This window comes from Hylobates moloch, unplaced genomic scaffold (genome assembly GCF_009828535.3).
Source record: "Hylobates moloch isolate HMO894 unplaced genomic scaffold, HMol_V3 SCAFFOLD_13, whole genome shotgun sequence".
NCBI classification, from domain to species: Eukaryota; Metazoa; Chordata; class Mammalia; order Primates; family Hylobatidae; genus Hylobates; species Hylobates moloch.
The window spans coordinates 39443245-39459810 of NW_026652288.1; the positions used below are offsets into that span (position 1 = coordinate 39443245).

The following is a 16566-nucleotide window of genomic DNA, read 5'->3' on the forward strand; positions in this document are numbered from 1 at the left end:
CATCTTTGCATTTCAGCGTTTTAAATTCCTTCAAATTAAGAGAAATAAAACAGATTTGTTTAGAGCCCTTCAGTGGTAGGTGATCAGCAAGGGCTCCCGTTGATCCACCCAACATCTAATAGTGGTGTTAAGACCGTTCTTTTTTTGTTTTGTTTTTTTTTTTGAGACGCAATCTTGCTCTTTCACCGAGGCTGGGGTGCAGTGGCACAATCTCTGCTCACTGCAACCTTTGCCTTCTGGGCTCAAATGATTCTCCTGCCTTAGCCTCCTGAGTAGCTGGGATTAGAGGCGCCCACCACAATGCCTGGCTAATTTTTGCATTTTTAATATAGACAGAGTTTCACCATGTTGGCCAGGCTGGTTTCAAACTCCTGACCTCAAGTGATCCATCCACCTCAGCCTCCCAAAGTGCTGGGATTACAGGCGTCAGCCACCATGCCCAGCTAAGATGAAGTCTTGCTCTGTTGCCCAGTCTGGAGTGCAGTGAGGAGATCTTGGCTCACTGCAACCTCCACCTCCCAGGTTCAAGCAATTCTCCTGCCTCAGCCTCCTGAGTAGTTGGGATTACAGGCACCTGCCACCAAGCCCAGCTAATTTTTTTTTTTTTTTTTTGTATTTTAGTAGAGATGGGGTTTTGCCATGTTGGCCAGGCTGATCTTGAACTCTTGACCTCAGGCAGTCCACCCGCCTCAGCCTCCCAAAGTGCTGGGGTTATAGGCGTGAGCCACTGTGCTTGACCAATCCCATTTCTTAATAACCGTTTTAAGGTTTACTCACTACTAGGATGAGAGTCCCTTGATACCTCCTTCATCTTCCCCATTGTCTTGTAAATTACTCTAACTTTCTTAGCTTCTATAATGCCCATAACGGGGAAGCTGAGACAACAAATCTGATACAGCTTCTTGGACCATTGCTTGATTTTGCAGTAGTAAAGTTTACAAGGAGTGCCCATGCAAAAGGAGTCCCCTTAATCATGGTATTTGCCTCAAACTGGGGTAAGTGCACAAACATCTGATGATCATGAAGCCAACTTGATGTATCCTGAATATGCAGCATATCAGCTGCTTCATCTGGGGAGTGCCACTTGGCATTTAAAGAAGGACAGTTCTCCATCTCAGGGTAAATTAATGTTATGGCAGGTTTTTCTGCTTTTGTTTTTGTTTTGAGATGAATCTCACTCTGTCACCCAGGCTGCAGTGCAGTGGCTTGATCTTGGCTCACTGAAACCTCTGCTTCCCGGGTTTAAGCGATTATCATGCACCAGCCTCCCAAGTAGCTGGGATTACAAGTGCCCACCACCACGCCTGGCTAACTTTTGTATTTTTAGTAGAGATGGGTTTTTGCCATGTTGGCCAGGCTGGTCTCGAACTCCTGACTTCAAGTGATCCACCTGCCTCAGCCTCCCAAAGTGCTGGGTTACAGGCGTGAGCCACCGCACCTGGCCGTTATGGCAGCTTTGATCTAGTTGACTAGGCTAACTGTCCCCTCAACAACAATTGCATTGTATCTGGATCATATATAGCCATCTGTGATTGTTCAGTAGTAAGCCATGGGTCTGCCTGAAAGCAAACATACTTCTCCCTTCTGCAGTATTCAAAACTGAGGAAGTTGCTCCTAAGTTAGTCACTCTCACAGTCCATTTTAGTAATGGTTCTTCAGGAAGCTCATGATACCAGTCTACAAAACGAGACCACTCTTTGACGTTGGACCCCTGGTTTCAATAGTTTCTTGGTTTCACCATCTCCTCTGCCACCTGCACTACCTTTTTAGTGATCAGTGGTTGTAGAGTGCTGTCTGTTGTTCCAGCACATATGTTCCCTTTGGTAATAACTGTCAAGGTAGAAGCCATAGCTCAGGCCAGCCAAAGTCTGACCTTGGTGCAACACCAGGCCCCACTCTGACTCTCCTTTACTTTAATTTTAGCTATTGCAAGTGACACATAAAGGATTCTATTTTTAGCTTGTTTCTCATTATTTTGCCTTATTTTCCTTATGTATCTAATGAGCCAACCCCTTGGAGGTCGGGTCTATCATTTCTAAGTTCCACTGGTGCTGCGCACAGTTGTACATGCCTATAGTCCCAGCTACCGAGAGGTTGAGGCAGGAAGATCGCTTGAGCCCGGGAGTTTGAGACCAGCCTGCGCAATATAGCGAACTCCCGTCTCCAAACAAACAAACAAAAACCAAATAAATCAATTCGATTGGTGAATTTTACTTCTAGTAAGTGATTGCAGTGCAGCTGCTGTCTCATACCAAGGGTAACTCCGTAACCATCCAAGTATCAAAGGTTCATCAATCCTATTCCCACATAGTTCTTTTTTTTTTTTTTCCAAACAATGTTTTTGCTATGCTTCAGTGAGTCAGGATCATTCTAGCAAATCCCACTTCAGATCTGAGGGTCTTCAAGACTGCAGTGAGACTCAGTGATTCCTTGATTGGACTCGCAGGGTTCAGAAAAGCTGTTATACCCACAGTTGGAGTTTATTACATTAAAAGGATGCAGATTAAAATCATGAAAGGGAAAGGTGCCACAAAGTTGAGGAGAAACAAGTCATAAAATTCCAGGTGTCCCATCAGGGTGGAGTTGATGGGGATGTCCTTAATTTTTCTAGCCATGGTGTGTGACAGCATGTGTGAAGGTTTGCCAGCCAGGGAAACTTACCCAAGCCTTGGTGTCCAGGGTTCTTTTTTTTGAGACAGAGTCTCGCTCTGTCACCCAAGCTGGAGTGCAATAGCGCAATCTCAGCTCACTGCAACCTCTGCCTCCCGGGTTCAAGCGATTCTCCTGCCTCAGCCTCCCGAGTAGCTGGGATTACAGGCGCCTGCCAACATGCCCAGCTAATTTTTGTATTTTTAGTAGAGACGGGGTTTCACCAGTTTGGCCAGGCTGATCTTGAACTCCTGACCTCAGGTGATCCACCCGCCTTGGCCTCCCAAAGTGCTGGGATTACAGGCGTGAGCCACCGCGCCCAGCTGGTGTCCAGGGTTTTTATTGGAGATACTTAGAGTGTCTACCTGGCCGACATTAGCTACGTAGTCTCCAGGACCCCAGAAGTCAACCTGATAGAGCCCAAGGTCTTAGGCGTACAAAAACACTCTCATCAGACAGGGTATTCAAGGACACAGAGATGATTTTCCAGGAGCCCATCAAAGGCCAGTTCTTTTTTTGGAATGTGCAGAGTTTGAACTCAAAGCTTTAAGCCTGCTGAGTTAACCTTTTACTGCACAGAGGCACATGGTGTTTCATGTGTTTGTAGAGCTATTGAGTTTCTTTTTTTTTTTTTGAGATGGAGTTTTGCTCTCGTCACCGAGGCTGGAGCACAGTGGCACAATCCCGGCTCACCACAACCTCTGCCTCCCAGGTTCCAGCAATTTTCCTGCCTCAGCCTCCTGAGTAGCTGGGATTACAGGCAAGTGCCACTATGCCTGGGTAATTTTTGTATTTTTAGTAGAGATGGGGTTTCGTCATGTTGGCCAGGCTAGTCTGCAACTCTTGGCCTCAGGTGATCTGCCCACCTCGGCCTCCCATGGTGCTGGGATTACAGGCAAGAACCACTGCGCCCGGCCCAGTTTCAATTTACATTGTTTTACACTGTTTGCTTCTCAACATGTTCTGATTAATAGAAATTTCCCACAGTGGCAGGATGTTGTATCCACCTCACAGCACAGGACTGCTCAACAATATGTGTGTATTCATTTTGTTATTGCCCCCTCCTGTGTTATAAGTTTCCAATTTCAACCTATTGCTTACTATAGAATGCCTTCCAGGTAAATCCTTTTTTATATCCTTATCATTCACCTAAAATATATTTTGTTTACTATTACATATATTAAATGGACTTTAAAGGTTGGTGACATTCAGGGATGTGGCTATAGATTTCTCTAAGGGAGAGTGGGAGTGCCTGAGCCCTGCTCAGAGAGACTTGCACAGAGATGTGATGTTGGAGAACTACAGCAACTTTGTGTCACTGGGTAAGATCACCTGTTCCCTGTAATTCAGAAAATGTTCTCTCCACTGGGAATTCTGGGGCTCCATTAAATATCTAAATTTCTGTTCTGTGGTCCAAAAAATTGGTTTGAGTTTTGTTTTCTTGGAATAGATTGCTTCTCTTAGGCACCTTCATATTTCTTGTTCTTCACTGACCTTCACTCTTTCCCTGGGCTCGTTATGTAACTGACTTTTTTCTCGATTTTTTAGGAGCTAGATGATGGTCGAAGGACATTTATATAACAGCCTGTAGGATTTAAGACGTGATGGTTCATCTAAAACTTAGGAAAACACATACCCCGTTATTTTTATGTTTGAGAGCTACATTCTAGGAATTTGACATTTCACAGGAGGACACATTGATTCTGTCTTGAGGCTTCTTGCTTTTTCTTACCCAAATAAGTAGAGATAGAGCCCATGTAGATTTAAATTTAACTAAGACCTTTCCGCCTCATTTGTCTCTTTGTTCCTTGTGCTCCTTAGGTCAGCTTAATGTGAATGTATTCTGACATCTTTATCATTCTTTTATCTAAAAGCTTTTCTGGGGCCCATTTTTAAATTTTATTTTATTATTATTTTGAGTCAAGGTCTCACTCTCTTACCCAGGCTACAGTACAGTGGCATGATCGTGGCTCACTGCAGCCTCAAACTCCTGGGCTCAAGTGATCCCCTCACCTCTGCCTCCCAAGTAGTTGGGACTACAAGTGTGCCACTGTGCCCAGCTAATTTTTGTAATTTGTATAGAGATACGGTCTTGCTATATTGCCTAGGCTTATCTTGAACTGCTGGCCTCAAGTGATCCTCCTGCCTTGGCCTCCTAAAGTGCTGGAATTACAGGCGTGAGCCACTATGCCCAGCCAAAACTTATTTTTTTTTTTTGAGATGGAGTCTCACTCTGTTTCCCAGGCTGTAGTGCAGTGGTGCAATCTCGGCTCACTGCAATCTCCGCCTCCCGAGTTCAAGTGATTCTCCTGCCTCAGCCTCCCAAGTAGCCGGGACTACAGCCATGTGCCACCACGCCCAGCTAATTTTTTGTATTTTTAGTAGAGACGAGGTTTCACTGTGTTAGCCAGGACGGTCTCGATCTCCTGACCTCATGATCAGCCTGCCTCGGCCTCCTAAAGTGTTGGGATTACATAGACGTGAGCCACCGTGCCTGGCCAAAACTTTTTATTTTGAAACAATTTTGAGAGCTAGAACTAACCAGTATGCCAAATGTCCATCTACTCTTCAGTCAGTTTTCCCTAATGCTAACAATTTACATAAGCATAGTACAGACATCTAAACCAAAAAGTAAAATTGATATATTATTATTAAGTTATCTATATCCTTTTTTCAAATGTCATTAATTATCCTGGTACTGATCCAGGATCCCACTTGTACTGATCCAGGATCCCACATTGCATTTAGTTGTCTTGTATCTGTAGCCGTCTTCCATCTTGGAAATGTTCTTTCTCTTTTATGACCCTAATTAAGACTTTTAAACTGTGCTGGCCTGTTATTACATAGACTATTCCTGGATTTAGATTTGTCCCTTTTTTTTTTGAGACGGAGTCTTGCTCTGTCGCCCAGGCTGGAGTGAAGTGGTGCGATCTCAGCTCACTGCAAGCTCCGCCTCCCAGGTTCATGCCATTCTCCAGCCTCAGCCTCCCAAGCAGCTGGGATCACAGGTGCCCGCCACCATGCCTGGCTAATTTTTTTGTATTTTTAGTAGAGATGGGGTTTCACCATGTTAGCCAGGATGGTCTCGATCTCCTGACCTCGTGATCCACCTGCCTCAGCCTCCCAAAGTGCTGGGATTACAGGCATGAGCCACCATACCCGGCCTTGACCCATATTTTTATGATTACTTTAAAGTTATGTATTTTTGGGAAGAATACTACAGAAGTGATGCCTTTTTCAGTGTATTGTATCAGGACATAAATAATGGCCAATCAAAAACAATATCTTGTTTTGATGCTTGAAATGGTATCCTCTGGGACTCCGCATAGTAAAGCCACTATTTTTACCTTTGCAATCAGTAAGTAACTTGTAAAGAAATTTGAGGCTCTGCAAATACCCTCTTGCTCATGACATTTTTATCACTTTAGTTTCATCAATGATTCCTGCAGAGAACAGTTATGGTTATTATTTTTCTGAGACAAGGTCTTGCTCTGTGACTCAGGCTCGAGTGCAGTGGCATGATCTTGGCTCACTATAGCCTTGACCTCCTGGATTCAAGCAGTCTTCCCGCCTCAGACTCCCAAGTAGCTGGGACCACTGGCGTGTGCCACTACACCTGGCTCTGACAATAGTTATTTACTCTGGTGTTTGCCAAATTATGATTTTCTGTTTCCATCAGTCTTCAGAGGAACCTGAATTAGCGTTAGGTTAAACCAGTTCTAAATAAGAACATTTTTTGGCTTATCTATTTTTAATATCCTATTTCTTTGAGCAGGACTTGCCATTTCTAAGCCATCAGTGATTTCCCTATTGGAATAAGGGAAAGAACCCTGGATGGCTGGGAAAACAGGATGGTATCCAGGTGGGTAAGGGTGTTGGGGTACTCCCAGCAGAACTGCATTTTAGAGAAGCCCAAACTGGTCAGAGTGGTGATGTCTTTTGTTTGAGATATTGTGTGGAAACCTTCCCTCAGCGGCCCAAGGTCTTGGGAGAAAAAGTTTGACAAATGGAAAGTATTTCAAATATTTACAAAGAACTTTTTTTTTTTTTGGTAGCAGATGTATTGAGGCATAATTGACATATAATGAACCAGCTATGTTATAAAGTATATGGTTTGACAAATTTTGATGTGTCAAATGGTATACACTTTATATATGTATATGTTTGCTCATGAAACCATCACCATAATTAAGATAAAAAACCTATTAATCACTCCCATTACTTCTGATCTAAGGAAAAAAGACTTCTTCATTATTATTATTATTAGAGAGAGTCTTGCCCTCTTGCACAGGCTGGAGTGCAATGGCGTGATCTTGACTCACTGCAACCTCCGCCTCCTGGGTTTAAGTGATTTTCCTGCTTCAGCCTCTCAAGTGGCTGGGACTACAGGCATGTGCCACCATGCCCAGCTAATTTTTATATTTTTAGTCGAGGTGGGGTTTCACCATGTTGGTCAGGCTGGTCTCAAACTCCTGACCTTGAATGGTCCACCCACCTCAGCCTCCCAAAGCGCTGGGATTGTAGACATGAGCCACCATGGCGAGCCAATATTTTTTTTACCGACTATGGTATTTCTTGTAGATTTTTTACTGATGTCCTTTACTTGAGAAAGTAAGTTCTCTTCTGTTCTTAGTTTGGCAAGAATTTTTATGATGATTCTGTGTTGAATTTTGTTAAAAGTATTTTCTATTTTCAAGTGATCATGTCATTTGACTTTTAAAATATGTTAATATGTTGAATTACATTAATTGATATTCAGATGCTAAGCTGACTTGTTCATGAGGTAAATGCCACTGGATGCTTCCTTTCCTTTCCTTTTTCCTTTCCTTTCCTTTCCTCCTTCCTTCCCTCCCAGGGTCTTGCTCTGTCACTCAGGCTGGTGTGCAGTGGCATGATTACATCTCACTGCAGCCTCAGCTTTCTGGGCTCAGCTTCCCATGTAGTTGGGACTACAGGCATACACCACCATGCCGGGCTAATTTTTGTATTTTTTGTAGAGATGGGGTTTCGCCATGTTGGCCAGCCTGGTGTCAAAGTCCTGGGCTCAAGTGATCCATCTTTCTTGGCTTCCCAAAGTGCTGGGATGACAGATGTGAGCCACTGCACCTGGCTTGTTTTACTTCTTTCTTCTTGACTGATCCTTGGTAGTTTGTGTCTTTCAAGAAATGTGTCCATTTTCTCTAACGTTTTATACTTCTGGATATTAAATGGTTCATAATATTTTCTTATGTAATTATCTGTTTATTACTTTTATTATTTATGTAGGATTTATAATTAGAAACCCCTTTTTATTCCTGATATTTGTGTTTTTCTTCTTGTTTTTTATTGGTAGTTTGGCTCCAAGATTTATCAAGCTTGCTGATCTATTCCATAAACCAGTTTTTGACTATTAATTATCCCTGTTATGGTCAGTTTTCTCATTCATTGATTTCTGCTCTTATCCTTATTATTTCTTTACTTCTACTAATTGTAGATTTACTTTGCTCTTTTCTTTTTTTTTTTTTTTGAGACGGAGTTTTGCTCTTGTTTCCCAGGCTGGAGTGTAATGACACGATCTCGGCTCACTGCAACCTCCGCCTCCAGGGTTCAAGCGATTCTCCTGCCTCAGCCTCCCGAGTAGCTGAGAGTACAGGCACCCACCACCATGCCTGGCTAATTTTTGTATTTTTAGTAGAGACGGGGTTTTACCATGTTGGCCAGGCTGGTCTTGAACTCGTGACCTCGTGATCCACCTGCCTCAGCCTCCCAAAGTGCTAAGATTACAGGCATGAGCCACCTCACCTGGCCTACTTTGCTCTTCTTCATCTACTGTCTTGCAGTAAAACCTTAGGTTGTTTATTTTATACCTTTTTCTTTTCTAATACAAGCATTTAAAGCTATAGGTTTCACTGTAAATGTTACCTTAGCTATATAACATACATTTTGGTGTGCTATACTTTTATATTGTTCATTTCTAAGTATTTTCTAATTTCTATGTGTGTTGTTTAGTTTTCAAGTATTGGAGGACAGGTTCCAGATATTTTAGTAATTTCAAACTGAGTTCCATTGTGATCAAAGAAAATATTCTGTGTGACATTGATCCTTTTTAGTGTATTGAGACTTGTTTAATGGCCCAGCATATGGTCTATTTTGAATGTGTATAGGTATTTGAAGAGAATGTACATTCTGCAGTTTTTGATATTGCGTTTTGTATATATCAACTAGTTGAAGGTGGTGGACAGTGTTACTTATATTCTCTATTTCTTTACTAATTTTCCGGGAGAGGGGGATGTTCCAGTCGTTCTATCAGTTATCGAGAGATGGTTGTAAAGTCTCCACTATGATTGTAGAATTATCTATTTTCTGCTTTACTTTTGTCAATTTTTGCTTCATATATTTTCAGGCTCTGTTATTCTGCACTTACACATTTCTGATTGCCAAGTCTTGCTGATGAGTTGTTATCTCTTTTATCATTATGAGAAAATTATCTTTGATAATGTAGAGTAACTTGAAGTCTGTTTTATCTGATATTAATAAGCCATTCCAACAATTTTTTTTTCTGCAAATTAAATGCCAAGATTTGAAAGTTATCTAAGCCATTTCTTCCTTAAGGGCATTATTATCTGTTTCACTGCTTCTATACAGTTTTATTTCTCATAAAAGAGGAAAACATGATGTTTCTTTTCTTTCAGATATGCTGTTTAGGTATGAGACCAAGGAGTTACCTCTTAAGAATGGCACTTTTGAAAAGGAATCATTAAAATGGAAAATAATAGAAAGAGTCAGAAGTTCTTGCCTTGAGGAATCTTGTTTGGGAAATGATTGGAAATGCAAAGGACTCTTTGAGAGACAACAGGAAACTACAGAGGAATATTTCAGGCATATAACTGTGCCATTTGAAAAAATATTATCTGAGTTCATCCAGCCTACATATTTTCTTCTAAATCAAATAATTCATACTGGAAAGAAACTCTATGAACAAAAAAAATGTGAAAATGTTACTCAACAGGGAAGAATTCATATCAGTGACAAGTTTGATGAAATGTGTGGGAACACCTCTGTATTTTACACAAATCATATGAAACATCAGACAAATTTTAATGCAAAGAAATGCAATGTATTTAAAGAATGTGGCAGAGACTGCTTGTAACTTTCAACTAACACAATATCAAGTAAGTCATGCTAATCAGAAACCCTATGAATGTCAGATATGTGGAAAGCCCTTTAGAAAGTGTGCCCACCTTACCCAACATAATCGAATTCACACTGGTGGGAAACCATATGAATGCAAAGAATGTGGGAAAGTGTTTATCTGTTGTTCATCATTGATTAAACATAAGAGAACTCACACTAATGAGAAACCCTATGAATGTCTGGAATGTAGGAAGACGTTTAGGCAGAGTGCACATCTTATTCGACATCAAAGAATTCATACTTGTGAGAAACCTTATAAATGTAAGCAGTGTTGGAAGGCCTTTGCTTCTGTTTCTGATTTTAATAGACATCGGAAAATTCACACTGGTGAGAGACTTAACGAATGTAAAAAATGTGGGAAGGCATTTAACAATCGCTCAACTCCTATTCAGCATCAGAGAATTCACACTGGTAAGAAGTCTTTTGAATGTAAGGAATGTGGCAAGGCATTCAGTAATTGCTGAACACTTACTCAACACGAGAGAACTCATACTAATGAGAAATCTTATGAATGTCAGGAATGTAAAAAGGCTTTTAGGCAAAGTGCACATCTTACTCAACATCAAAGAATTCATACTGGTGAGAAACCATATGAGTGTAAGGAATGTGGGAAGGCTTTTACTTGTGTTTCTGATTTTAACAGACATCAGAGAATTCACACTGGTGAAAAACCCTATGATGTAAAGAATATGGTAAAGCCTTTAACAATTGTTCAGCTCTTATTCAGCACCAGAGAATTCACACTGGTGAGAAGCCTTATGAATGTAAGCAGTGTGGGAAGGCTTTTGTCTCCTGTCCAACACTTGTTCAACATCAGAGAACACATACTAATGAAAAACCTTATGAATGTCAGGAATGCAAGAAGGCCTTCAAGCAGAGTGCACATGTAATGAGACATCAAAGAATTCACAGTGGGGAGAAACCCTATGAATGTAATGAATGTGGGAATGCCTTCATTTGTTTTTCTGATTTTAACAGACATCAGAGAATTCACAAAGGAGAGAAACCCTATCAGTGTAAAGAATGTGGGAAGGTTTTTAATAATTATCCAACTCTTACTCAACGTCAAATAATTCATACCAGTGTCAAACCCTATGAATATAAGGAATGTGGAAAGACCTTTACTTGGCTGTCAAACTTGAAAAAACATCAGAGAATTCACACTGGTGACAAACCCTATGAATGTAAAGATTGTAAAAAAGCTTTTGTTATTCAACGTTTATTCAACACTATAGGACTCATACTAATGAGAAACCCTATGAATGTCAGGAATGCAGCAAGGCCTTTAGGCAGAAGAGCCCATCTTACTCAACATCAACTAATTCATACTGGTGAGGAACCCTATGAGTTTAAGGAATGTGGGAAGGCCTTTCCTTGTTTCCTACTTTAATAGACATCAGAGAATTCACACTGGTGAGAAACCTGATATCAGTGTAAAGAATGTAGAAAATCCTTTATTGATTGCTCAACTCTTATTCAACACCAGAGAATTCACACTGGTGAGAAACCCTTTGAATGTCAGGAATGTAGGAAGGCCTTTAGGCAGAGGGCGCATCTTACTAAACATCAAAGAATTCATGCTGGTGAGAAATCCCATGAATGTAACGAATGTGAGAAGGCCTCTTCTTGTCTTTCACAGGTGAAAAAGCACCAGAGAATACATACATGAAGGGATAAATCTTATGTATTTGAATAGCGTCTTTTTATTTAACAATCCGTACCTAATATCACCAAATTCACATTGCAGAGAAACTTCAGAAATATAAGAAATGTGGGAAACACTTTTACCTGTCCCTCAGCTATCCTTTTTCATAATAGAATTTGTACTGGTGAGAAGCCTTATGAAAGCCAGATATGTGTAAAGTCTACTCTCACAATATACTCAACATTATATAATGTATATTGTGATTAATACAGGAAACCCTTGATTTTGAAATTATCAGTTATGGAATAGCAAACAGTTTGTAAGTGAAGAAAATCCAGTGACTGTGTAAATTTTTTTGCCTCATAATTCACAATTTATTAAGCATCAGAATTTATATGGGAAAAATAAGATATCAATTATTAATAAAAACATTATTACCACTAAAATTATATTTGACTTATCATAGAGAATAGCATATAGAGAATAATTATGTCGACTTTGTGAATGTAGAAGAGCGTTTATCTATAATACGAATCTTTTTCAGCATCATTATACTTTCACCAGTTTCCACGTCTGTTTTATTACCAAGTAATTTGTATACTTCAGATTACAAATTTCTTACATTGTGATAAAGTTATTGTGAAGATTAAATGAGTTTATCCAAAGACTTTTGGAGTAGTTATTGGCAAATAGAAAGTATTCAGTAAATATTGGCTGTCATGATTATCACCTTCATTAGTACTCTTGGAATATTTATATAAGAACATTTAATTATGCAGATTTTATTAATAGAATGTAATCTACCATCACAATTTCTCTGATTGCAAATCTATGATAATTTATTCTGGAATGAAAATTATTAGAATATAGTGAGTATGAGGAAACATTTATTTAAATTTATTTTAGTTGAATCAGAAAATTCCCTCTGGAAACACTGAATGGATATAGTAAGTAAATTTTTTTAGAATAAAGTTGATATGAGAAGTGATATATCTGAAGCAAGTTTCAAAAAGCAGTGTACATTTTCTGACAATAACTCAAGACAGGCTGGGTGTGGTGGCTCACGCCTCTAATCTTAGCACTTTGGGAGGCCGAGGCAGGTGGATCACTTTAGGTCAGGAGTTCGAGACCAGCCTGGCCAACACGGCAAAACCCCATCTCTACTAAAAATACAAAAATTAAGCGGGTATGGTGGTGTGCACTTGTAGTCCCAGTTATTTGGGAGGCTGAGGCAGGAGAATTGCTTCAGCCTGGGAGATGGAGGTAGCAGTGAGCCGAGATCTCACCACTGCACTCCAGCCTGGGTGACAGAGTAAGAATTTATCTCAAAAAAACAAACAAGACAAGTAGATACAAAAGGTGAATTTTAAAAATTTGCAGTTTATAAACACCACCACATATAGTTCTTGGATTAAGTGAAAAATGCAATCTGAAATAACAGGCTGTTTAGATAAGAAAGATAGTGTTGCATAATGAAATCTGAGGTATGTGGCCCATTTGAATAAATATTCAAGCAGAAAAGTAACAAATCCAAAATTGACCCTGGAAACGTATTACATAAATCAATTTGTTTATTCAATGAATTTGAATGAATTACTTAAAAAAAAAAATTAATGAGCTAAACAGAAAGTGGACTTTATCTAAAAGTGGCTTGAAACAACCAGTAATATAGACTAGATTTGCCAGTTATGATTGAGATGAGTAAGAGAAATGACATAAATGCATCAGTGCAAATGGGAATATGGGCATTTTACGGCATTTTTAATAGTATGAAATATTTTGTTTAGTATTTCAATTAAATTTAAAATATCTATGGTAAACTTCACTTTACAGGAACATGTAAATATTTCTAGTTGGTTCACTGAGGTATAGAAAATTTAAATGAAGCCAAAATGTGAACACTTTATTCCTCTAGGAAGAATTCATGCCAGTGATAAGCTTAATGAAATGTGTGGGAACACCTTTATATTTTGCACAAATCATATGAAACATCACAGAAATTTCACTGGAAAGAAATGCAGAGAATATAAGGAATGTGGCAGAGACTCTGGTCATAACTTTCAGTTAACTCATATCAAATAAGTCATACTACTCAGAAAGCCTATGAATGTTAGATATGGGGAAAGACTTTAGAAAGGTCTTTCAAAAAAATTATCCCTTCAAAAACATTGAAAAATTAATCAAAGATAGTTACCTTTAAAAACTATTACTTAGGCCAGGCGTGGTAGCTCACACCTGTAATCCTAGTGCTTTAGGAGGCCATGGCTGGTGTATTGTTTGAGGGCAGGAGCTTGATACCAGCCTGGGCAAGATAGTGAGACCTCGACTCATTAAAAAAAATTTTTTGGCCAGGCATGGTGGAGGAGTTCCTCAGTCTTTTTTGTCGTTTATGACATTGACATTTTTGGAAAATACTGGCCATTTGTTTTATAAAATATCCTTCAATTTGAGCTTTTCTAATGTTTCCTAATTATTAGATTCAGATTATGTATGCTTTGGCACCCACATACTGTACATTATACCATACTGTACTATATACGCAGTGCTTTTTATTTTATTTTATTTTATTATTTCATTTCATTTCATTTCATTTCATTTCATTTCATTTCACTTTTGAGACGGAGTTTTGCTCTGTCGCCCAGGCTGCAGTGCAGTGGTGCTATCTTGGCTCACTGCAACCTCCACCTCCTGGGCTCAAGCAATCCTCCTGCCTCAGCCTCCGAAGTAGCAGAGACCACAGGTGCATGTCACCATGCCCAGGTGTTGTTTTTGTATTTTTAGTAGAGACAAGGTCTTGCTATGTTGTCCAGGCTCATCTCAAACTTCTGGGCTTAGACGATCTGCCCACCTCAGACTCCCAAAGTCGTGGGATTACAGGCATGAGCCACAGGACCAGCCATGACTGGCTAATTAAAAAAAAAATTTTTGTAGTGACAGGGTCTTGCTATGTTGCCCAGGCTGGTCTCAAACTCCTGGCCTCAAGTTATCATCCTGCTTCAGCTTCCCAAAGCACTGGAATTACAGACATGAGCCCTGTTTCCTGACAGTATTAGTTAATTGTAACAAATATATCATATTAAGGTAAATGTTACTACTAGGGGAAACTGGGTGTGGGTGTATGAAATTGTCATATCTTTGTATCTTATATAAACCTAAAACCATTGTAAAAACTAGTTCATTTAGAAAAAAAAATTAATGACTTTTTTTTGGCTTTTGTAACCAAAAAGTCCAAAGATAAATGGAGCTTCAGGTATGGCATGATCAAGATGTTCACTATGTCATCAGGTTTCAACACTGTGAACACTCAGCTCTCCCTTTGCTAATGTTTCAACTTTGACTTGAGGCTAATTTCCTCATGAATGCATCAGTTCCAGGCCTCCTATCTGGACATATCCCCTCCAGTACAAGAGGGACAGCACCTTTGCCTAGCATTCCAAAATAAACCTCTTAGATTCACCTTGATTGGGTCAAGTTAATTGATATGCCCAATCGTAAACCAAGAGCTTCAGCTTGCAGGGATCCCTCCCTACACGGAGGCACACACAGTCCCACATCTTTTGAGCTTCAGAGGTCAAAGCTCTGAGTGTGGCTCGGACCTGCTTCCCTTCTCTCATCATCTTGGGTCCAGTTAACCCCATCAACAACAACCTGGGAAAGGGAAAAAACGGGACCTTATGGCCAAAGAGGCTGTTCACCGCTTACGGCACCCCTGCAACTGGACCGGAGACTCTTGCCAGGGCTGGCGTGTACAGGTACAAGCCACACTTACACTCCATTCGTGACTCAATAATGACTTCACTTCGATCTCATAGTGAAATTCCAAACTGCTTCCACAGCACCAAGTCCCCAGCACAGGCAACACCTCCCCTAGAGAAGTCCCAGCCAACAAGCTCTGCCATTCTTCTACCCGCAATTCTGCCCTGAAAATGTCTGGGCCTCAGTTCTGTGAAACAGGCAGGGCAATTTCTGCCATACTCTGTAGCCACTTGAGAAATCAAGTCAAAGAATTTACTCACATAGTGACATCCTGCAAGGTAAGGCTGTACCTTTTTTTTTTTCTTTTTTTTGAGATGGAGTCTTACTCTGTCGCCCAGGCTGGAGTGCAGTGGCGCTATCTTGGCTCACTGCAACCTCCGCCACCCGGGTTCAAATGATTCTTCTGCCTCAGCCTCCTGAGTAGCTGGAATTACAGGTGCCTGCCACTATGCCTGGTTAATTTGTGTATTTTTAGTAGAGATGGGGTTTCACCATAATGGCCAGGCTGGTCTCAAACTCCTAACCTCAGGTGACCCACCTGCCTTGGTCTCCCAAAGTGCTGGGATTACAGCCGTGAGCCACTGTGCCTGGCCAAGGCTGTACCTTTTATGGGTTGTCAGCAGCTCAATGTCTTGCTATTAAAACAAGAGGTTTAGTAGATATATCCAATCATGAGAAGAGTGGGGCACAGGATTCTACTCCAGACAGCAACACCAGCTGTGTGGGCTCCTTCCCCACAGGGGTCACAGCAGTCCTGTGATGGATCACTGTAGAAGAAACTAGCACTCACAGACCAGGACTCTGTTTATGAGCTCACTCAGAGATCTAACTGCCCCAATCTCCTGCTCCAAGAGAAGGCTTATCATTGGTCCTGCATCTTGTACCTTGCATGGAAATTCTGTCTTCAAAGGCAACTCTGTGGTAATTGAAGCAAAAGCAGATGTCTGATGCATCAGAGTTACCCCGTACCAGGCCGCACCCCATTGATTGGCAATGCCCAGCTGACCATGGGGCTTCTGGGATGGAAAATTCATGGAACAGGACAGTGCATCAGATTCCTGTCAAGACCCCTCTCCATATACTTAGTAATAATAATAATAATAATAATAATTTTATAATTAGTGAAAAGGTAACACATGTTCATGGTTCTTTTCAAAAGCAAATCGTTAAAAAGCGTGTCCCATTAAAGGTAAGTTTCTCTCCTGTTCTGACCAGTCCCTCAGTTCTACCCCAGTCCCAGAAATCCACTTAATGATTTTCTTGCATCTCATTCCAGATACCCCATCCTCACACAAGCACATATATGCATCTAAGTGTACTTTCTATTTTTTGCACATTTCTAG

The 16566-nt window shown here is 40.5% G+C and overlaps 1 protein-coding gene and 2 pseudogenes across 1 annotated transcript; all 3 read left to right on the forward strand.

Moving 5' to 3' along the window:
- LOC116480763 (prohibitin 1-like) overlaps window positions 1-9414 on the forward strand; it is a 28902-nt pseudogene extending 19488 nt beyond the window's left edge.
- Window positions 9415-9590: 176 nt separating this feature from the next.
- LOC116809515 (zinc finger protein 781) lies at window positions 9591-10286 on the forward strand. The gene has a single exon (XM_058426184.1). It carries the CDS (start codon window positions 9729-9731, stop codon window positions 10284-10286), a length of 558 nt encoding a protein of 185 aa, XP_058282167.1. The 5' UTR covers window positions 9591-9728.
- Window positions 10287-10501: 215 nt separating this feature from the next.
- LOC131380950 (zinc finger protein 383-like) lies at window positions 10502-12208 on the forward strand (annotated as a pseudogene).
- The last annotated feature ends 4358 nt before the right edge of the window (window positions 12209-16566 follow it).